This window comes from Falco naumanni, chromosome 2 (genome assembly GCF_017639655.2).
Source record: "Falco naumanni isolate bFalNau1 chromosome 2, bFalNau1.pat, whole genome shotgun sequence".
Lineage (NCBI taxonomy): Eukaryota > Metazoa > Chordata > Aves > Falconiformes > Falconidae > Falco > Falco naumanni.
The window spans coordinates 59,868,778-59,893,859 of NC_054055.1; the positions used below are offsets into that span (position 1 = coordinate 59,868,778).

The 25,082-nt window shown below is 36.1% G+C and overlaps 1 protein-coding gene across 1 annotated transcript in view; it reads right to left on the minus strand.

Annotated features, from left to right (window-relative positions):
* Positions 1–25,082, minus strand: part of FGF14 (fibroblast growth factor 14) — a 140,228-nt gene that overhangs the window by 75,898 nt on the left and 39,248 nt on the right. Inside the window, exon 3 of the mRNA XM_040584473.1 lies at positions 20,405–20,508. Within this exon, the coding sequence (XP_040440407.1) occupies positions 20,405–20,508 (104 nt within the window). The remainder of the gene's footprint in view (positions 1–20,404; positions 20,509–25,082) is intronic.

The window sequence follows — 25,082 nt, forward strand, 5'->3', positions numbered from 1 at the left end:
ACAGTGCCCCCTCCTTCCATTCCATCCCATCCCGTCCCTCAAAGCTGGATACAATGCTTGCCTTGCTTTGAGTTTTGGGGTCCTACCTTATCCCTTACAGCTTCAGGTTTCTTTGGCATGTTAGAGACCAGTCACAGCAGGCACTTCTGATCAAATACATCCAAGTAGTCTAAAAATCCTCTACCTTTGAGTGAGTCTTGTTTTGACTCACTCTCCAGTGGGTCCAGTTAGGTTCTGATTAGTTCTGGACCACTTTGGCCTTCTCTATGCCATACACTGCTCCTCATTCTGTTAAAGATGAGCCTATAGGCTCATTTTTCCTTCTCTTACTTTGTTGTTTTTAGTCAGGCTTTTGCACGTTTTATCTAAACACTATAATGTTGAGAGCTTTATCTTTTCCAAATTATGTGCTTCAGTTATAACTCCATACCTATCCTTAGTCCCATTCTACAATTTGTACGACTAATAGTCAAAGCAGTTTCTTATTATCTTTAGTTTTATAATAGTCTGGCTGGTTTTCCCTTAATCTTGTCTCTTTTAATACTGTCAGCTCTCTTCAATGCAACAGCCCAATTGTTTTCACTCCATCTTTTGTAACCATCTTTCCTGAAAGCAGCCTCCAAACTCAGGTTTTCCCTATCTCCATCAACCTACAATTCCAATTTATGCACTGAAAGAACAGGCCTGAAAGATTTCAGGGTATCTACCTGGGATATTGCTTTATTTGGCCACATGCCAAACCTTTTGAGGTTCGTGTTGATAGGTGGTTCCACTGAAATTAATATGGTTCTGCTTGAGGTGCAGTGTGACAGATGTTTACAGGTCTGTCTAAAAAAACTGACAAAAGACAATCAGTTTGAACAAAGCAGGACAGGAGGAAGGAAAGAAACAAATGGACTATGGTACCAATGACAGGCACATGGTATTACTATAAGCACTTGCAGCTTTCAGTCTGGGGGAGGATAATATACTCTACCAGGTGTATCATATGATTAATTAACAGTCACTGAATTAACAAACCATGTGGAAGATTAACTTGTATTGTAATTGTTACTCTCTCCTAAAAATAATCTTCTCTATTGTTTGAAAATACTTGTTTCTTTCTATTTAACATACAATGTCTACCTTGCAAATAACTACACTTTTAAATGAGAAACATAGAATGTAGTCAATACTTACATTTTTGCTTAAAAGTATTTGTGATAAAATATTAAAGAAGAAGTCATGTTATTTGGAATTTTCCTGTCTTGTGGCATAATTAAAAAATACTAAAGTTCCTTACTCACCTTATTGGCATGTGTTACATTAAAATGGAAGTACTAAAAGAAATTAACTCACACTTTATGCCACCAGAAATTCTTAAAATATTCTACTGTTTTTTAATGCTTTGAACCAGACCTTTAAACACGATGAATATATGAGGAAACCTTTTTCTAAGGATTTACCTTAAGGAAATAGCTTATTTGACTGATTATATTTCTACATAAAAGAAGGTTAAGCTAGAAGCACACTTAAAAATGAAATAAAATGGAAAAGAGGTTTCAAGTCTTGAAAATTGATGTTTTATATTATATTACAATAGTTATACTAATCTTTAAGAAATACATATCTTCTAGTTAATAACTTTTTAATTAATGCAAGAGAATTATTTTTTAAGGATATAAGTTACACAACATGTTTTCAAGATTTCTAACCAAATTAGAAGAATTGACAGACAAGAAACAAATGTGAATAATGAAAATTATGAATATTTTGGTAATGTATCATGAATTCTTAGCTAAGGCCTAATATGAGACCAAATGCCACATTTTCCCATGTAAAAGAAACCTAAACAGTGGAACAAAATCACAAAACCATAAATTTCAAAACCTCTCATCAACAAAAGGGCCTCCAAAAGGCTTTTCTATTTTTGCTAATGGAAAAGTAATAGCCTCCTGAATGTACTAAGTTGTAGTAACAGCACATAAAGAGGAAGGGAGAAACAAAGGAAAAGCTTCATTAATAAAGCTTCTATTTATGCTATAGATAGCATTCAAGTTTACGTAATGAACCTCTACTCTGTAGTTCAGACAAAAATTACCTTTCAGCTCTCAACAGTAGAGAGCAAGTTATATATTTATTCATGGGTTTTCACATCATTTACCTCCAGAAACAGATTTGATTCAGTATCTTTTTACTCATGGGTCTTTCTCATTTCAAAACAGTTTCTGCAGCAGTTTCTATTCAAATATAAGGGGTTTCAGGTGCACTCGTCTGCTTCTTATCTCTTCTGGTAATTGCCCTGTTGAGCCACTCTGAGATGGGCATTAGAAAATTGCATTCACATTACCATCTTACATTTCAAAGTTAACTGAAAATTTTTACAACAGTAGTTTTTTGTTTGGGTTTTTTTTGTTTGTTTGTTTTTTTTTAATTATGAGAGCCAGCATCATACTAGGCACTACTGACTAGGTACAGTATAGCCTGATGCATTCCTTTTGAAGAGTCTTTTTCCCTGACAACTGGTACAAATTTCTTCCTTTGAACACCACTGCAAGTGATCATTATAAAAGTGGAAAAACTTATCAAGATATCTTTGCTTAAGAGTTTGCTAACTCCATGTGTATGAATTTAGTTAATTCTACCACAGAAGGGTGCATTTATCTTTGGCTCTGCCATTCATAGGGTTATGCAGAGTGAAAAGTATAGCCACCCTTCACGTACATTCCACACCCTTCAGGAAAGGAAGCAGTAGTCTTAATGAACAAAACTAGAAATTGCATGCTGGGATCTGTTACACAGGCAATTTTCTTGGATAATCATTTGTAGCTGGATTTTGCATAAACTACTTGCAAAATATTCACCAATCTTGACCCCTTCAGTCATACTGTTTGCAGCCTAATACTCCATTTCACTAAGCACCTGTAATTTTAATTGCAGTAATACTGCAGGATGAATTTATCCCCATGTTTTCTTTACAATAAAAGGCTGTTAATTAGGCCCCAATGTTGACATTTTTTCTGACTAATGTAGGTGATATTTCTGTTTTCATTACCTTTTTAGCAATTTGTTAAGTAAGGCATGGACAAAAAAAAAGAACACACATCTAAGCCAGGGCCTGTACTCCCCTTTCCTCCTCTATACTCTTTTTTGGCAAAAGGCATAAATCATCCTTGAGTTTCTTAATACAAGCACGATTAGCTGGCCATTTTTAGGACAAATGTTCATCCTGCCTTCTAGACCATTAATTTTCAACACACAATCCTCAAAACTTCTGAAACTGGTCTTCAAAGTGAAAGGGGCATCAGATGCAAAATACATTTTCATGTATTGTATTCCCTGACATGCAGCATTTGAAAATAGAGAAAGCAGGAAAAAGGACCCAAACAGATTATACAGGGATTCAAGTAAATAATGTTGAGAAGCATTCTTGAAGCCTAAAGCAAATGCAGCCATATAATTCACCCTATACATGGTGAGCTATACTTGGCAAAAATATTCAAGAAGCTGTATCAAGAAGCTCCCTAGGGCCGGAAGTTCTGACAGGAAGACAGGTCTCTTGAGATGTCATGCTAACAACTAGCTTCAGATGTTACTTAATTTTATTTATCAGCATCTTAAAAATAATAGTAATTTGGTGCTAGTGTAATGTTTTGGCGTCATAGTAGCTTTATTGTACAAAATAGATATAAAGCCATTGTAGTATAAAGAAATGGAAAAGAAAGGTGTACCTTCAGTTTCAGCCTAAGATATTTCATTATTATGGTACTTGAAGACCAAAGACACACTACCAAGTACATCTCATCAAAAAGAAAGAACCTTGTCCAATTTTATTGACATAACGCCTTTTAAGCATAAAAACTTTGCAAGTGGTATCATTTAATTAAGTAGAAAAGGCTGTATAAAACTATAGCTATTTTTCTAAGTGATATTTATATTTCAAATCACCTATGATGCTATTAAAAAGTAGAGGACCATCCTAACAGCAGCATTAATAGGATGGTGGCTTGGAGTGTTTATCATTTCACTGCATTTCACTGAATTATTATCCCCAAAACATGGATTTTATCTTTTTAAACTATGGCATTTTGAAATAATTATGAATTGTTCAATTTGTATGTTTAATCTGACATCTGAAATGATTACTTCTGTCTGATCTGTTCAATACTTTCCTTTTACTAGTCTCTGTTGCAGATGTTAAACCAAGGAGGCAATTAGAGTCATATTTAGCAAAAATAAAGAAGCAGTAAAACATGCTAAATGTTGCAGCTTGGTTCCTGGTACTGCTGCTTTGTCTTACTCTATAGTACAGCTAGATTTCCACAGTCAGGACCAACTGAGCCAGATCAGGTTACGGAAGTAAAATTTTATCTGCATAGTGATAAGGTCGTTTTACATAAAATTCCCCTGGGAGAAATTACATCTTAGCACCAGTATCCGGGTAATCCAGTTAGCTAACAAAACAGGCTTCAGGTAAGAGATGGTCACCAGAAACAGGGAAAAAAAACCCAGAGAAGCAAAAAAGCTCATTTTAGACAGCTACTTTGGACATGAGGTTTTATAAAGCCCATGGCAAACAAACCGTATGAAAATACCCATACATGTTTTCATACTGTCCTGCCACTGTGTTCACCATTTCGTTAAAACAGTAAAAAGACAGGACTTATAGAATCTACTTAAAAGCCATGTCTGGAGACAGCATGTGGATGAACAATGCAATTTTGCCATGATTTAGTGGCAGAAATTAGGATATTCCACACTGCAGTCTATATACAGGGTTGTTGCAAAAAGAATGTCAAAGTTTTGTTAAATTCATTCTACCATAAAGTTATCTCAGATCATTTGAATCTATGTCAATCATTTTAGTAGAGATTTTCCAGGTGACAGAAGGATTTGTGACTACATCCAAACCACATGCTATGGCACTGTGATGAATTTATTATGACTTTTAAATCCGAGAACACAACGAGAAATTCAGGGACCTGTTTTCTAACACTGTCAGAGCCTGGCTTAAAAACAGTGCAGAGAAAGAACTAGGGGCTCTGTGCAGACAAGCTTCTTCTGTTACATGTTCCCTGATCTCAAATCTTTGCTATATACTTAGCATTTGACATATACTTTCGTTACCATGGTCAATTAAACTCTTCTCAATTAAACAGCTTCCTAAATTTTAATTTTCTGTACTTTTTGCTAAGGCAAGGCAAGAGAGCTAACTGGCATCCTTGCACAGCGCACATGAGAGTTACAAAATACATTCAATCCTGCATGTCAAGTTTCTTGGGTTCCCCAGGTGCAAGCTGTTAACAAAATAAGAAACTTCTTTTCTTTAAGAAACTACCACATTATGGGTATTTGTTGGCACTGCTTAGGCTCTCGTTTCAGAAAGCTTTTTTCATGGCAGCAGCACAGTCCCTCCCTCAGTGAGGCTACCTGAAAGCATGAAACTGCTGATGTGTGTGAGAAATCCTTGGCCTATGCTTTTATTGGCATAATATAAGACTCGTTTTAACAACCTGTCCTAGAAAAACCTGTCTTCCTGTCAACATTTCAATGCTGATATTTGGAATGCATATGGTGAAGAAAAATACATTAATGAAAGTATTTGTTTATTTTTATATTTACTTCTTTTACCTGTTTATACTACAACATAAACAAATGAGTCTTTATTTATGTATTTGATGGGGTTGGAAGTATATATTTACTTCAGAATAAAGGAACAATATGTCACATTAATAAAGGCTTACGCAGCAGAGCTTGCCTTCAGGTCACTCCAATCACCGAGCGATATCAATTTGACATTAACAGAAAGATACTACTAACAATCTTAAGCATGAGCTAGAGAACCCCCTGCTGTCTACCAGTGAGGGGAATTGAGTTGGAAACCTTTAGAAAAAGCAGCAGACCTTGAAATGCCAAATAAAATTCCTTCTTCCATCCAGAGATAAAGGAAAAGAGTAGAGCATTACTTTTTAACAAATAGGACTTGACAAAAAAGGGACAAAATAGATGCGGGCATTTTTCAACATTTGTTACTTTGCTGAATGGGACAATGTGAAGAAAAACGGCTGTTTCATCTTTCTGGAGAAAAAAAAAATCACATATGCACAAACACATTTGCTGAACTTCTGAAGCCCTTTTCTTTTACAAAGATACTACCCAGACTGATTAGAAATTACGAACAGATGGTAATAATTAAGGTGGCAAAATGATCATCTAATTTTCTCTGATTTTTTTTATAAAGTTATTGTTACGTACATTTGAATGTAATGCTTCCTGATTCGATTACCAACACTTCTTTTGTATTGATAAAAGTATTAAAGAAATACTCTGAATCTGCAAAATACACAGGTTCAGTTCTTGTAAAAGTGGATAATAATTTGGATTATTCAGGCTTGTTAACAGAGAATAGGCTCATTCTCAAAATAATTTTGTTTGTTTTCTTCTTCTTTAATGCTTGTGATTAAATTACATCTTTATGTATAATTTACACTACTTTTATTCTTGTGTGAGTGGACATATATATACTAACACACCCCTTTACACATATAAGTAATAGGAGCATTATTATATAAGTTTTTATTTATGTTGATATCTTGTGTTTTTCTTGAATTTTGACTAACCATTCCAGCAATATTTCAGCATTGTCCTCAAGCCTAAATAAGAACACAGTTCAAGATCTTGAAAATTCTGTTGAGCAATTATTTCTGGAAACAAAGTAAACATTTTATCTGGATAATTTCAAAGTATCTCCTTCAAAATATTTTTAATTTTTAGTTAGTATCTTAAAAAAAAATATTCTAATCTTCACAAGCTGTCATTTTTACTTTTTTCCTTGCAAAACCATTAACCAAGCAACAAGATTTTCTGGTATTTACTACGAATTTTGCAATACTCTGGTTAAATTCCATTAATGCAGACAACAGACAGTATTTATTAGTATAAGTAATGTCTTTCATTTTGCCTTAAGTCCAATGAGATGTTTCTAGAAAACATTTCTTTTCCTGACTCAAGTGACATCTGAGCACAATCAACTTTCCTCTGCTCCCATTAACACTCAGGAACTGGTGTTGTGGACAGCTACAGTACCACAACTGTTACTCATCATTCCTTTATTCAGTAATATAACAAGTTAACAGTTACACTCCTGGACTTCTTTTGTGACTTTTCAGTTACAACATTTTCTCCACATTTCCATGACCAAATTCCAAGAATCTGTCCAAGAAACTTCTGCCACTTCTACTAGTGTAGTCTCACACAAAAATGTCTACTAAAGTAATGAGGATAACAAGGTTATAGTGTATTTATTTTTAAGACCAGGAGTGCAGAACTCCAGTGCTGTATTTCTGACTTTGGTGTGTACGTATAGATGAATGAAACTGATCATGCCTCTTCACAGCTAAAAATCTGTGATCAAAATCTGTGATCTGCCAGAATAAAAGGACACTTTGTGTGAGCTTGGCATCTGGTCTGTAGGTGACATGGCCAGTGTCCCCACATTTCCTTTCAGGGTAATTCCAACAGTTTCAAGTGAGACTATTTTTGAAACTACTTGAGTAGTTTCACGCAAAATTTACTAGTGAGACTGTTTTCATACAGCTGGCAGAGTTTGAAGTGAACCTGCTATGATCTACCTGTCAATCACATAATCCTAATCCTTTCTTCTGCCTCTTTCTTTCTCAATGCCAGACTTACACATCCAAAGCTGTGAGTTAGACACAGTCATTTAGACACTATCTCACTATTCGTCACATGCCATCTATAGAGCAGTCACCTCCATACAGTAATCTTTGAAAATCAAAAATCAACTGATTTACCTTCTACTCTAATCATGTCAATTGAAGAAAAGTGGCTTTCACAGTTCTAAGTAGGATAGCACAGGGCAGGATGCCATCAGCTGTCAACGATGCAGTGAAACTTCTGTAAGTATTAAGGGGAAATATCAATTTTATCTCTTATTCTGTTTTCAGAGGCTATTCTTTAGCCACCTTCACTGCTCAAATGAATGCTAATGGGTGATAGAATTGCCCCAGCTGACGCTTTTGAAGTTGGCACTTCCAACGCCTGAAAGGCCGATTCCTTCATCTCCTTTGCTGCTTGTACCAATAGATGCTTGAAAATAGAGAGACAAGGGCACACTCCTGATCTTCAAATGTCAAGAAGAAAATAGTCAACTCAGTCTGCCTCACAAACAACGTAAGTGTTGAAAAAGATTATTAAATGCTGTCTCTTGCTATCTTACCCTAAGCCTTAAAAGGAGTTCTCTAGAAAATGTTGGGGTAGGGGGTGGGGGGGGGGGAGGAACACAAGGTATGCAGGTTGAAATTAAACATATTTTTTACTAACAGCATCCAGATGTTGAATTAAACAGAGAGACTCTCCCTGCTATACTTTGTTCAAGAAGCTGAATGAGGATGAAGCTTACAATTATCCAAATCCTTCTGGTACTTACTGAAGTATAGCCCAATAACTCCAGATCCCACTGGAATGACTGGAAAAATTCTATCAAACCTAAAAATTATTCTATGCCATTATAAAAGGAAAAGTAATTATTGTGAAAGTATGAAATTACAACTGCATGTGAGTTCTGAGAGAACATATTTTTCAGTTCATATCTGCCTGAGAACATCAATAATTTATAGAGATAGTGCTTCCAGATTATTCTCGATTAATTATACTTTACTTTTTGTCTGACCAGTCTGTTCTCACATTATCACAGTAACACGCCCCTTGCTCTTCCCTTGGCAGGGAACATCCAAAGACATTCCAGGATAAAGAAAAAAATACCAACAAGGATTGCAGAATGTGGGTAACCACAGGCACATCTACTTTATAATTTAAATGTTATAAAAATTAAACCCTTGGGTTTTTAAAATAAAGCCATACTCAGCCAATAGTGTAAAACACTGGTGGGAGAAATAGTAGCAAAAGCTAGCAAATAGATTAAAAAAATCTTATACTTCTACCTATTGTTAACATCTTCTAAGCTACTTTCAGGAGTATCTTTTGATAATATTATTCTCTTTCCTGATGATCTGGACTATGCTCAATTTTGGCCCGTAGACTGAATGGCAATGTGACAGGGTGGAAGTGCTTAGGGGACATCAGTCACAACATGGAAGTCAGATGCTGGCCAAGAGGGACATGAAAAAGAGAACATATTATGCTTTTGAAATGTTGGCTATATTTTGTTTTGTGCCTGTGGTATAAAACTCTTTCCCTATCTTTTTAAAATTCACCAGCCGTTAGGCAATTCTGCAATAAGTAAACAGTTCCATGGTGAATTAGGCAATCACATCTCTTTTGTGGAAAACGCTAGGTTTTTAGCTGTGTATATCTGTGGAGCCACAAAATAGTGGTATTTCATTTTCATGTCGAAACACTTTGTTTTCAGCTTTGCAGCCACAATCACACTACAGATTAAGTAATATAATGTAAATATCTGGCGATGCTAAAAAATTGTATCATCCTGTTGATAAGACTAAGCTATCTGCAGTGTGATGTGCTATTGGAAAAAGAAATCCACGAGTGCACAGAAGGGTTTAAGTCTTCAGCTTTTTGTTTTGCTTACTCAAAGTACAGGGTTTTGCTGCAGATCCTGCACATTAAGTCTAGGGGTTCATGTTTTACCAGGTAGTGGCATCATGTCACTTTTTATTACAAAATGTTTAGTGACAAATATATCAGGAGAACAGAATGTAGAGAACAATCACAACTGAATTCAAACACAATGGGGTGAGTCGTCTACTCACCCATACTCCAACACTTTTAGTGCAGGATTCAGGTTTGACTGCTGATTTTCTACATATTTATGATTCTATTTGAGACACCCTCAGGGAGAGACAGAATGTCCCCAAGGCTGTATTTGTAGTGTGCTAGAAAACAAGAATCCTTGTCAAGTCAACAGGAATCAGTCAAGAGAGCTTCTCATCTGACAGCGAATAGAATATATTGAATAAACATGGCACAATAAACCTTGCCAGTTTAACCCTTGCAAGAGAGATTTTTGAAAGTGATCGGTATGCCAACCTATGTGATCAACAACTGTAATCAGCATCAGAATTAGGCCAACACTTGGTACTTCTGAGAATTTTGGAGGGTTCCAATGTCCAGACAGTATTTCACAAATTTGAAACTGGAAATTTTATTTGATTGAAGCTGCATGCGATTACACTAAACTACGGGCAGAAAAAGCTCTGCTATTGTTAAGTGTTCTGATACCACGCCACAGCTAGCGCTTGGTCTAGTAACAGGACAGATAAACCTCATACATTCCTCCTGGAGGTCTGGATCTGCCTGTCTCCACCTAAAACTGCCTCTCTGGTGACTGAATGGTGTCCCAATGAGAGAAAGATGAGAAGGCAGGAAAGAGTCACACTCTACAAAGAACAGCTTCAAAAGTAGGCTGTAAGGTCCATGATACTTGTCTAACTGAGGATATATGATCATGGACTATCCATAGTAATACCCCAAGGAACACTATTAGAGAAAGTCGCCAGCTGAAAAAGTGCAGAACTGAGGAATTTGATATGAGAAACCAGAAGGAGATGAAGACTTGATGTATGTTACAACTGTGTACCAGAAGTTACTAGATGTTTGCTTTCCTAGCTAGTTTTGTCCAGACATCTAAAATTTACTCCTAACACATTCACATTGTAAGTGATCTGTGATCAGCAAATAGTTAAATACAAATTTAGCTAAAGGGAAAAAAAAGTGGTCTCGAGTTATCCTTTCTGAGAGGTTTAGTCCCACGGGAATAACAAGGCTTCAGAGATGATCCAAGTCATGTATGTGGACATATTCACCCACAGACTGTCACAGCTCTTCAAAGATGCACACCGTATCTAATCCTTGGCCACAGAAAATTCAACAAGGGAAAGCTGGTGGAAGCAGTTCCTGTCCCCCCCAGCACGCACCCATAAGACAGGGGCCATGAACACCCTAGAGCAGCTCCTGGATTAATAGGCTCTGCCAACAAAGAAGAGGCCAGGGTGAGGGGTCATTATTCAGGACATGCAGAATCAGCATTTCTATGCCCAGATGGTCAAGTTTCCCTGCAGGATCCAGCCCATGCCTAAAGCTGCCTCACCAAGGAGGAAGAAATTGAAACATCCCAAGTTTTTCCATAGGGGCACTTGGCATATGGGAAGATTACAGAGGATAAAAATTCATCACTGACCATTGTTCACTAATCTTAGCTACACACTTGCCTATGTAAGTGAAAAAATGAATATGCTGCAACCAGAAAATAAATGTGCATAGCAGCAAGGTAAAACAAGACCAAAACAAATCAACAATAATACGAAACCTGTGGTTTTTTACAAGAATGTAATGGATACTATTTATGTTAGTCATTAACATATGTAACACTAATACAGAAGACCTATTGCTATGCATACAGCTATTGCATTGCAAATAATGCTTTCATTTTACAACAGTGATGAAGACTGTTACAGCTTTTTTGTACATTTGGTATTTATAGAAACATATATTTTCTACAAAGCCCTGTTGTGTAGGGTTGCACACTATAATAACATATCAGATATACCATCCTTCTTTTGCAGCTCAGTCTTAAGGACCACATATTATACAGAATTGTGTTGCAAGGATACAACAATAAACTAATATATACTTGAGCCCACATCATCTGATTATAGGCTATATAGGGTGCCTTACCAAGTTCCCTGAAGTTATAGAATGCTTGCATAATTTTATTTAATTACATAGGTAAATAGAGTATTTTCATCTTTCATGTTAATATTACAGGATAAAATTTAAATATTCTGATCCCGTTAATTAAAAGTTTTAGAGAAATCATTAAAAATTCTTTAAAAATGTATTTGACTATTTCATTTCTGCAAGATAATACTGAATTTTTCTTGCATAATGAAAGCACTTTTTTACTTGACTAAAGCCATTCTTCAGCGCAGCAGAATTTTTTCTTCTTTCTTTTTTTTTTTAAATAGACTTTATATTTAAAAGCTCACAGTTCATTTCTGTTCATCTATCTTGGTATCTAGTCATATATCTTTCAGAAATAGCCCTGAATAACAGAAGGTGCATTAACCATGCAGCTATAGCAGCAATAGCACCACATGTGTCTAATTGTTGTTCTACACCACACACTTATTTTTTGTTCTTTACCTAGAAATCTTGAGCTGCAGTGAGAAGTCTTTACATCATAAGAATAAAATTTATTATGAAAAGGATTTAAACTTACCGTACAATCCATCTACAATTGCCTTCAGATATTTTGAATATTCATCAACCAATAACAGAAAGAAGTAGTAGGGTTTTGTTTTGGAAACATGCTTTTGATAATTGTCTAAAATGTGAGAGATTTTATATCTTTGGTAGCTACTTTTCATACTTTGATGCAATGAATAAGTAAGATTACATCATAATGAATAGAAAATTAGAAATTGTAAACATGATCCTTTTGCTTCTGCAGTGACAATTACCAGGGAAGTAAAAGAACAGAAGACAAGAGAGGTATTTGGAAGATTACACAATACACGCAGTGAGACAGAATTCAACATTTAGGATTACAGATAACCCCAAAGGTCTAAGAACAACAAAACTGAGGATAAAGAAACGTCCAGAAAAGTGTAGTTCTATCTATGCAACAAAACAAACATTGGGCAAAAATACAGGGGGGGTTCTGTAACAGGCAGAATTGCTGGAAGCAGAAAGTCGACAGACTAGATAAGCTGCTGGTCCATCAAGCCTGTGCTCAGCCTTTGGCTGTGACCGTTGTGCAATAGTTCAGAGGAAAACTTTCTTCAGCACATCTGTAGTAAGCGATGCCATATGTTGAGGAAAGCATTCCTCTTGATTGCTGTGATAATCATCTTACTTCCTGAAACATTAGATTACCTTATTTTAGCATACCTACCTAGGGTTACTATTCCTTGTCATACAACATTAGTTGAAAAATACACAACTGCAGCTGCTAACTGTGATCTTCCATGCTTTGAAAAGAAGTTTGGAAGAGCAGCTTTTTAACCTTGATATATTTATCTACGTTTGTGTAATCTTAGGGAAAGAAAACACATACATCAAGAGATTTTTTGCATGTGCATATGAGAGATAGATGTGGGAAAGGAAAATAAATATTTTAAGCAAATATGAAAGTGTTTCTTATAGATTAAAAAACCCAACTAAGTCCAGTCAAGGATACTGTGAACATTAATGTAGCAAATAAAACACATATATTTGGTTTAAGTGGCAAGAAACATCACTGCAAGTTTTGAGAAAGATTCTGTGATTACCCCCAGTGCAGCATTTAAATGGCAGGAGCGTGAAACAGCTGCCACAGATGAAGAGGCCACACTAAAATACTACATCTTTATAGTACTATCTTTTTCTACATTCAAAGTAGCATATTTCTTTAACTAGTACTGTTTATGAACCGTAGTTCAACTAGTAGCCATTTCTGCATGTGAAAACCTCAGAGCAGTAGTAACAAATGCAAGCAGACTCAAACAATGGTGATATCATCATAAACATTTCTACAATGAAGATACAATCATAGGGCTTTCTACAATTCTGTTCTGCTCAACTGTCCTATTTCTCTACTTTCTTAAATCCCTGCTTATCACAGTCTCCTCATGTCAGCCTCATTCCATTCACTTCTTTCCTTCTCCCTTCTCTCCTGCCCTATCAAACTCTCACGTGTCTGTGCATGCCTCCTTTTTCCCTTATCTTGTGTGTGAAAACATTGCCTTCAGCACATTCAATCAAAAAATGTACTGAAAACCTAACCCACTGAAAAAAGTCATGGACTTAGTATGTACTCTATACCCCTTTTCTACTATACTCTGTAGCAGGGACATCCGTCACTATTTTGTACAATACAGCAGGGGTATGTTATCAGTTGTTTCTTAAGTGTCACCATAGAATAAATCAATACATTAGCAACTTTCTGTATTTATTTTTGGCAGGCAACTTAAGAGGTAAATTATCTACCTCCAAACACAGACATAAATAAGCATAAACCATGCAGATGATTTTCTCCTCCCTGTCAGTGTGTCTCAACTACTTCTGGAACATGCTGAACTTGTTTACCTTTTGAGCAATGCAGCCCAAGTTACAGAGGAACACAGCCCTCAAACATGCTGTTTACTCCCCTCTCAAACAAACTTGGTTATATGAAGCAAATACAGGTCACCTTCCAATCCATACCAAATGGAGTAAAAATTAACAGGCTACACAAAGAAGGTATTCATACATAAGAATACTTTAGTAGTAAGCCCTTAGAACTAGCTGATGGAGCTTGCATGAAGTCAATGTGCTTACACTCTTAAATACCACTGTTAACATAAGCTGTGATTTTCAAATAATTAAAGTCACCTATTTTTCTCACTCCAAAGTATGCCAGAGTAGTTCACAACCCAGGTCATAACAAGTGAACTAAGGTCCTGTCTCTGTCTTAGGAAAGTCTATGCTGAGAGATAAGAGCATGGGAGCAGACTGAGACCCTGAAGTATAAGTCTTACATAAGAAAGAAAATGTTTCCTATTGATCACATTATTAAAGGAGCCACTCCACTCTGATGTGCTTACATTCACAAAAGCACAGATACCTCAAAAGCAACAAGATTTACCCTATTCTATTATTCGGTATACTTCTGACTACTAGAACAAAAGCCTACCTCTTTGAAATCATAATGTAAGCTCATATCTGTCCACATCTCTCTAAAGAGGTACGTTCCTAACTGTTTCTACAGTATCTTGCAAGATGGGGAACAATCTCTGCCAAAACGTAAGTCAACCGGTTATACTGTGGCAACACAAAACCAACAAAAAAAAGCAGAAAAATGCTGCCTTGGTGTCACATTAACCTCTTTTTGATTATTCCTGTAAAAATATATGAATTTTAAAACATCACACTTCCTCTTTGGTTTTCCCTAGTTTAAGCTTCCTTCTCTTCTGTTTATTATAAGATTTTATGCACCTTTGAACCTTCAAAGTACTGCACAATTGAAGCACTGTTATTTCAAAGCTATCAGAAACTTATATTTTTGTTTGACTTTGATTTAGATACTAGAAGTACGCATTACTTCAGTTCTCACTCTTTTGCAGGCTGTACTGTCTATGCTCCTATCTTTTTCCTTGAGGTTGAATTTTGTTCTCAGACAGGTCAGTTATGTGGGCTTAAAGAAGTGGTGGAAATACGAGCAGTGGGAAGCTGCTGAAATGTCAGGAGAAATCTTCAAAGGCTTTTCTTTCTAGGTGAGAGTTGCCAGAGTGATATAACAAATACACTTCCCAGCAACAGACATTGATGTTTTCTCTCATTTGTGAAGGCTGTGACATGGACTGATATCTTACTGCTGGAGAAACACTACCCAGCCAACACCCTTCCAACACCCTCATAACCATGTATCATGGCAGATCAAACACACACACACCCATTTTACAGGATAATTATTCTGTAAAGCAAGTAGTGTGCCATTGCTAATTCTGAAATACATTACGAAAAGTTGGTGAGACCTCCCAGAAACGCAGCCATGTCTCTCCATTACTCTCTATACGCTCTCAGTGAGGTTCCCACTGCCCCATACCCAGAAGAGGAGCTCTGGAGACACAGTGCACAAGTCCAGACAGGCATCACACTGGAAGAGGTTACCAAGCAGTTTAGACCTGGCCCTGCAGGCTCAGTCATCTTTTAAAGCATCTCTGCAGTTCATCAGCCTTACTAAGAAACCAGGCAGTGGATTGCTATGCCTTTAGAATCTGCTGCTGACAATACCACAGGTGTACTCTTCCCTTTCTGGTTTCGTCCATGCCTCAGGTCTCATGAAAACTGGCAGAAGAAAAGGATAAAAAGGAAACACGAAGAAGAGAGCACAAGCAAATAAAGGTGGTTTAGACTTAGGAAATTTTTCCTTTATACATTTTAGTTTTTCCCTTTTCTCTTACTCTAGTAGCCACCAAATGTTGGCAACACCCTGCTAAACTGCTTCTAGGATGAAAAAAACCATCCCAGTTGTCCTTCCAAACCCTCCCAGATACATCAGTTAATTCTTTAAAGAAATTACTTGATATAGTCCAAGAAGACTTTCCTACCCTCACCTTAGAAAGACAGGAATCATAGAATGGGCTAACATATTGTTTTACCTCTGAGTCCATCCTGTTATGATAGAAAAAATCCTAGAAACAGAACAAGAAGCTGCAGCTCCCCTGAAAGTTAAGTAGTGAACCTTTTTCAAAGTAAGTTCACCAAAATTAGCATCAAAACCAACATAAGCTTCTGCCATCATGTACTGTACTGCCATTGCCATTTTCCTGCTGCAGGCAATACCTGTTCCCCATAGAGAATCCCTGCAGCTGTGCTCATTTTTCCAGTGCATGGATGCAGTTCCACTCCTTTTGATTTTGATAAGATCAACCCTGGAAACAAAACCTTATCTTGCCCAACCTTTCCAAAGGTGAGATCGAAGTATGGCATATTTTGGGATATGGACATATAAAGTCCATAACTATTATGTCAAAAATCTTGCTAGTAAGTCAGATTTTTTTTGTGGAAAAATCCAGCTTCTCCAACTAGCTTTCACAGTGATGAAGTCAGTCATAAATACTGAATTACTCACAGTTCATTAATCCATCTAAAATTAATTTCAACTCATTTTTATAATTCTTGTTACTTACTAGCATACACCTAGAGTTGGGTGGCTGCCACTAAATAAATATATTCTGATTACAACTGGATATATATATGGATATACATATATAAGTGTAAGTATACACACACATACACACAGAGAAATAAAGCTGGATGCAATAAACCAAAACTTAAAAAAAGGTGAGATTAATGGATAGTATTTAAGTGGGCTAACCCTTAAAATTGCAAGGAAAAAAATGAACATGAAAAGGCTTTTGTTCTCATATTTTATATGACAGAAAATAATAAATCATGGTATTACATTAATTAATTTAAATGCATTGAAAAATAGGGTTAAAATTTTGGAAAAGTATTTTCTTTCAGGAATTCTGCAAAGCCATATCAAACTCCAAAGATTTTGCTTCTCTTTTATTTGCAAGGCTTTGATAGCATATGTTAGGGACCCTGACTCGATCCATCCCCAAAGGACAGAATAGAAATTTCATCTGCTGCAGCAGGCAAAACAGATATGAAAAGCTCTCGAGACTGACTTTCCTACACAATTTGCTGTCCTTCTATTTCTGTTCTAAGAAAGAAATAATGCTGTAACACTCCTCTGTGAAACTTCTGCACTTTTTTTCTAGGTCTAATTCTATGAATTACTTGAAAAAAACTCAAAAGTAGCAGAAGAAAATACAAAAAAAAAAAACCAAGGAACTCCCAAACTGACACAACCAACCATTAAAAATATTAAAATAAACCAAACAAAGCAGGGAAATAATGCAAATCTGATTTTTTGTATTTGATAATCTGTATGTAAAACTGGTCTGTCATGGTACCTTCATTTTCTTCTTAGTTGTTACTTCATATCAGAGAAAGCAGGATCACACATAATACCTTTCCTATCAGCGTTGCTGCTTAATTAGTCAACATAATGTGAACCTTATGACACAAATAATTGAGTTGGGGCCTTCAACCTCTGAAAAGAGGCATCAACATGTAGGATATTCTCACAAGCTATGGGTTTCATATACTGTGAATGGAAAAAGGGACAGTGAAGTATTCTGCAGAGAAGGACTATACAGGACTTCAGTCTCAACTCAGACTATAAATGCTACTTAGTCTATAGTGCATACTTCCATTTTTTTTTAAATGTAAGAAACTAGTAATATATCTAAATATATGTAAATTTTAACTCACATTCCCATTATGTGCCACTTTTTTTTTTTTTTCTCAATGATAATAGCTGGCATATGAAACTTAGAAAACTTTTTTCTCCCATCTTCCCCTGAATTGGCAAGAGAAAACCATATATGACATGTAATATACAACTTCTGAATTTAGGTGCAACAGACACACAACCATGACAAAAAGTCAAAAAAGTCCACCAAGACAGTAATAGAAAGTGATTGGTTAAAAAGATTTTTCTACAAATGACAGTATTTAAAATATTCTGCACACAGTATTTCTTCATCTTGATCCTCAGGGAGAAGACAGACTTCTCTCTGATGTTTTGTCTTCTTATTTTCAAATGCATTAATTTCTAAGCCGAAAGCAGGCAATTGCTAAAACAAAAATGGATTGTCAACGTTTTCAATAGATTAATATGAAACAATCAAACCTTTATTACAGCACTGATACTTTGAAATCACTACCTTTAAATTTGCATAATTACCAAATATTACTACTTTTCAACTTGACAAAAGTGTAAGTTGAAAATAACTTTGTAGACATACTAAAACTAAAGGCTTCCACTGAGTTTTCTAGTCACATCTCTTTGTCACTTAATGGGCCACTCTTAATTCTCTGCATGAGAAAGAGTAAGCAGTACATTCTGAAAACACTCATTTCCTTACCTCACACAAGGTAAAGTGACAGATTGAGACCACTCAATAAATTTTTAAGTGGAATAAACTCAAAATATAACAACATTCGCAGAACAAAATTCAGAAGTACTCAACAAGTTGCCAATAACTACAGGAATATATGAAGTCACCAAGTCCAAAAATCTTGCCATTAGTGACAATGAAGAATATGCAATCCTGCAAAACATTAAACATGTGGTTTACATTTGCCTTATACATAATCTTTTATTTATATCCATGAGATTGATCACAACCTAAGTAATCTGTGTTGCTCAAAATAAAGACATAGGAACAAAGCAATTCAGAATCCCACGGACATGACAGAAATAATCTTGTTAGACCTGAGGATGTTCTAAGGGTCAGGTTCACATCTATTAAAAGTTTGGATCCAGTCATCCCTTCTTATCTTGCCTTGCACTTTGCACTCCTTTTCCTTCCTCAGATGACACCATTCATTTAACTTGGACCATCTCCAGAACAATACATAAACACAGTAGCTGCCAGAATTTGTTCATGTAGGGTCCCTCCCTGCACAGAATTACCCGTCAGGAAACTTCATTTTCTGAAAATTATGTTTCTTTCTGAAGGACTGAGAACTCATTTCAGAAACAGTGCTTGTCAAGAATGTACTCTTAACTGTACCAACACATTAAAAAAATACAGTTCATACCATTATACTGAAATGAACTCCCCACATGAATTGAAGGAACTGAGAAATCAGCAATGCATTTTCTCTAATAGCTCTAGGGTTTTTCTTCTAGTTTTCTTCCTTTGGACACCAAATATTGCATGTTTTCCTGTGATATATATTTTTTTTTGAACAGAAGAAATTAAATGTTTTAGATCATACTGCTGGAGTTTCCAGCAGACATTTTATGAGGACGATTTTTCTCTTTGTCTTGACATTGACATTCAAGATTAGTTCAATTTTTTCTTCCTAATTAGCTTTTCCCAGACAATTGTATATTTGAAACAAACAGAATACTTCCCCTTAGGGCATCAGAAACTTAATCTGTCCAATTTCCTTTCAACGGACTTTGAAAACAAAGCACTGTGTTGTAACTCAGTGGGGAATTAAGAACTATGTGACGTAAAAAATGGAAAAAGCACTATGTAAATAAATTCAACATAGATGGCAATAAAAAAATAGTAATGAAAAAATCCTTTAAGCCACCTTGTTAATACCTGACAGAACTGCCTGTTCATATTAAAGCCCATTTGCCTTTCAAATGAGGTGAAGACACTAAATTTAGAAAAAACTGAGGATTTTTGTATTCACTACAACACACTGAGTGATTAGCATTAAATTGTTCGGAATACCTTAAACATTCGAGGACTTTCCAATCACTTTATCTGGCAGTCTTCTTTGTGACTCAAAAGATTTTTCTTTAAACTTTGATCATTCTACAAAGATACAGTCCCTCACAGAACTTTTTATTTCAGATATCAGCAAAACAAAGAAAATCAATAATGCTAAGTATACAATTACAAGATTATGGTGATAAACTGTGAGGCTGTTAGACTTTTTAGACAGACGTTACACTTGTAAGTCTTATCAATGAAAGTAAAGTAACTGTTAGAGCAGCTTTTTGATTCTGTTCAACAAGTCACTAAGAAAGTAATTGTGGGTCTTCATTTAAAAATTCTGGAGAATTTAACTGAAAATAATAGTCTTTGTGGTGTATTGCACACTACAGTATAGCCTACCAGAAAAAGAGCTCTACAGAATGTTTTGTTAGGACTGCTAACTCGCAGACTTTCATACACACTACACAGTAATTTTGACTGTAATCCATTTATAGATATGCTGCATACGTACAAGGGTACACAGGTGTCTGTACTATACGTATATACATATATACACACCATAGAACTTCTTAAAAGTGAATATGCATCTCATTTCTCTGTAGATTTCAACTTGAGCTTTGCCTCTTAAACAGAGTTCAGAAAGTACTTACTGATGTGTAGAGGAAACCTTCTCCATTTAGAGCTATATACAACCCAGTCTTTACACCCTGGATAGCAACAACTCGAAGTCCCACTGGTATAAGGTTGAATAAAGCTGTGAAGAAAAAACATGACCAGATGTGGATATACTATGGTTATTACAATATTCTAATATACATCATTAGTAAAAAGACAGAAAACTACTCCCAATATAATTTTTTTTTAATTTTAAAATTAAACTAATACAGAAAATCTTGTTTCTAGTAAAGTTAATCCTTAAAATTAAAGCCTAAGTATCTATCTAGCAATAAATATCACAATAGATTGGTATTTGGCACAAGTGCTACCTAGCAAATATAATGCACAGCAGACTGGAGTGTAATCATTTATGCAGCGCTCAGACATAAGTATCTCAGGGAATCTGAAAAGAGTCAAAGAGCCCAACAGTTCCTTCATCAATGTAAAATGATCATAAGGGTAATACAGATGAGCTATCCTACAGAAGTCTCTGGTTGTAGCAAGTAGCTTTTTCTTTTCTTAGACTTTTTTATGATTTTGAATTAAGATGTGCTTTCATTAAAGATTGCTGTCAAGGGATCGGTGGTTTTTTATTATTTATTTTGGCTTTGTGAATGATGAGTCCTGCAAGAAGCAGGGAGTTGGAATTGATGAATCCTTATGGGTCCCTTCCAACTTGAGATCTTCTATGATTCTATGATTCTTCTTCTATATTTGATACAAGCAGTAGTGCACAGACCTCAGGGAATGGCGGAGGCTTATCATTGTTCAGAAAAGCACCAAAATATGTGCTTGACTCTAAATGTGTATAAATGCTATTGAGTGAATATAGAACATGTTCAAATACTGAAATTCTGGGGAAGAAAAATAATTTTTAAAACAGCTAATAGCAGATACTCTAGCAATGGTATACACCTCTGTAATAACAAAACCAACGACAGCTTTGATTAGTGTCTGAAAAAGACCAGTGCGAAGAGCCGGAGTTTACCAGTCTCACCACAGAACAACAGCAAAAAAATTATTTAAGTAGGAGACACTGACCAATTCTTCTAAAAATATGACAGCACACACCTTTACTAAAGTTTACTGACTCATACTAGGAACTCAAACACAAAGCACACTTCAAACAGTCTTGGAAAAAAAGATCTGGATGAGCCAGAGTTCATGCTAAGTGTTTTTCCACTGTGGATGAGTCAAGGATTCACAAGTCCTTGGATGAAAACCAAAAGCACAACCTGTGTGTTCAACACACATTGTGAGGACCATGGTTCCACCAACCCAGGTCTCAGGAACACAGTAACACCTATAGTGAGTTCCTCAAAATTTAGGAAGGACATCCATAGGTGTGACCTGCAAGTGTCACCTGTGAGGCTATCTGTAACCAGAATGCCAGAGGTAAAGCCCAAATCAAGAGAAAAGGGGTCATGTAATTGCAGTGGATAAGTACATTTTCTCAGGTTGTGAAAATTCCTGGTTTGTGAAAGGACACAAAAGCCACAGATAGTTTATGATGAAGATGATAAAATCTTTACAACTGACAAAAAACCATAGGTTGACTATTAGAATTTAGAGATAGAAGTGGATGGGGGAAAAAAAGCTTTTCCTTCAACATTGTCACGCAGAAAAAGAATACATAAGATCCTTTTAGGAATGTACAAAGCCAGTATAAAGCAGAGCACTTCCTACAGCTGTAGAAAGAAAAATATATTCAAAACAGCTCTGGTAGAACAGAAAACAAATGTATGGGTTTACAAAGAAGACCAAAAGAGATAACATCAGACAAGAATGAGTACAAATATATAGCATTTTCATTTCTGTGGTTTCCAAAAGTCTCTACCATACTAGGATCTTGCTGAGCTGCTCACTAGCAACATACTGAGTACAGACAAGGTTCCCTCTCTAATCTACACAAAAAAAATGTAAACCAATGAAATATGGCACCCATGGACAAGATATCCTAAGAGTAAATAGGCTAAACACTGCATGACTTGAGGGCTTTCAAATGTTCAATAACATTTGGAATTAAGAAAAAAAACCCCACAAACTAACATCAGCCATTACCCTCAAATGAAACTGTCAAAACCAGAGAAACTGCTATTGTGGGTGGTGGAGGGAGAGTCTGTCACAACAAAACTAGGTTTCAGATGGCAGTTGAGTTGGGTTTTTTCTAGAAGGAAAGAAATTCCAGAAGGAAACCTGGATATGAACACCATGCTAGAGGCAGGGCAGCAACAATTGAGGGGGCACCAGGAAGGAAAAACAGACAATATTTGTATAAAGAGAAGAGGCGAACACAAAAGACAAGTCAGCCATAGAAAACTGCTAATGAAAAACAACTCTAAATCATAGTGGTTCAGTCAAAACTTCTGGAACGTAGATATAATTTGCTGTATTATCAAGAAAATTTTTTTCTAGCAAAGCTAGAAAAAACCAAACCATCTCTGAAGGAGAATTAGAGCCCTGTAACATGGCAGTGTTTTATGTAACCTATAAAATTCCTAGAGTGGCATATAGTTATTGGTGAATTTAGAAAGCAGGAAGGAGGGCATATAATGTATCTTTTACTGCAAAGTTTTAATCAGAGATTGTCAGAGATCCTATAATTATTTTAAGACCATAGAATTTTAGAGCATGATCTGAAATGCTGTAATTCTGTACATACAGAATATTTAGTAACTTCCACAAAATATTTCAGTTTCAATATATATTGAATATTTAAAATATTTCAATATTTCAGCTTTCAATATTGGGTGAAACTAGGGAGGCCAGTCTACGTTCAGCTATTGATTGATAAACGCTCAGCAATGTGCTTCATATTGAGGTGAGCAAAACATGCACCAGTAAGGCACAGCATGTGGTTTTTACATGCTCTGAAGCTGGCCAAAGGAAATTAAATTTCCTCCAGAACATGGCTGTGCAGTACTCTTTACTGAGCAGGACTTTTGCGCCCAATTATACATTTCAAACCTTCCTAAGAGTCACCTGTGTTATCACATTCCAATAAGAACCTGCCTTAAGAAAACCAGAAAGCCTTCCAGAGTTTGCTGGCATTTCAGGTCTGCATAGCCAAAGATAATGTGTCTGAAACAGAACTGTGTCCCCAGCTTCCCTCTATCTTTAAGACAATGATCCAAACCCAAAACTAAGTGGGGAGTGCTGTCCCTGAATATTTTCATGTACCTAAAACCAGCCCAGTGAGTCCACAGATGAGTTGAGAGGGGGAGTACCCGGGAATAGCCCAGGAAATATAATTCTGCCCGGTGCTCTGTGCTCCCACGCTGCATGCTTAAGTATAAAGCCTGGCAAATCCAACTGTAACACATGGGAACATCAGGGAAAACAAACGAGGCAATTGTCAAAAATGGTATGAGTAAAACCCTTTCACCTTGTCAGTGCCGAGACTGTGCCCACATTCTTAGCTGTGCTTTGTATTCCATCTAACCCACAACTGTAACGCAAATGGTTTCTCTCCCTTTTCCTAAGCCTGCAAGCCTACTTCACCACACACAAGGTCAGACAGTGGCGGGGCGAGGGGTAGGGGGGCAGTTAACAGGAACAACTGGCATGAAAAAGGTAATTTTTTTAGGTGGAGGGGATTTGCAGGAATAAATTGGAGCTAGATTCTAATCCTCTGAAAGTTTTAGTCAAAGTTAAAGTCCACATTTTGATAACTCCTTCCTTAAGCAAAACACAATACCACCACATATCTTTTTTCCTTTTTTTAATGTCTATTAACTTAAAATCTGAATGTCCGTATCCTCGTGAAAGTCTATTTAGATACAACTGGCTTGTAGCTACAAGAAAATTGCCATTACAGATCACCTTTTTTCCTCAAGAAGCTTGGTATAGACCAGTTGGTTGAGGCTTATAAATTTGCTACCTGTTCTACATGTGCACGGCCCTTGTGTCAGTTAACAAAGCTTCCCACAGCACCAAATCTGCAATCAGATCAAGGCAATTGATCAATCAAATTTCTTTGATTTCCATCTGCAGGCCTACAGGCAAAAATGACAACTCCATCAGAACATCTTTTAGATTGGCAATGAGTGCAGGGAAGTTGATACTATATTCATCCATTTCTTACGGAGAAAACCCATTCTACCTGCCTGACGTTACACAAGACTTAATTTAAACATACTTTTTAGTATGGCTGAACATGGCCTGCATTGATCCTGTCATACTGACTAAGATGATACTGATGGGAGAAACAGGCTTACCTAACTCCCAAAGGTGATGTAAATAGATGACTAAATGCCTGTGTAATTCTTTGAAGACAAACCACAGTAAAAAACAGTATGAAAATCAGACTGCAAATATTTCAGTTCAGTAATCCAAATTTAACATTCAGTAATCCAAATTCAACATCATTGCAGGTGTTGTTTTTTAATCTTCATGTGCATTATTTCTGTCTAATTATCTCCTTTACCTTACAAGGGTGCTGTGAAGATTGTTTTATTAATGTCTTCAAACCAAAATATGATAGTGGTAGGTACTTTGGAAAGACATTAAAAAGTTAATACTTCCACATTCAGTTTGGAAGACATGAATACAGCATTAGGATCATGCATTTAAAGATGAAAATAAAGAAATATTAAATGAATGCATGATTTCTTGAACAGCAACTCTACCAGGTACCAAGCGCCACAAAGGAAGTACAGCATGTTGCTGCAT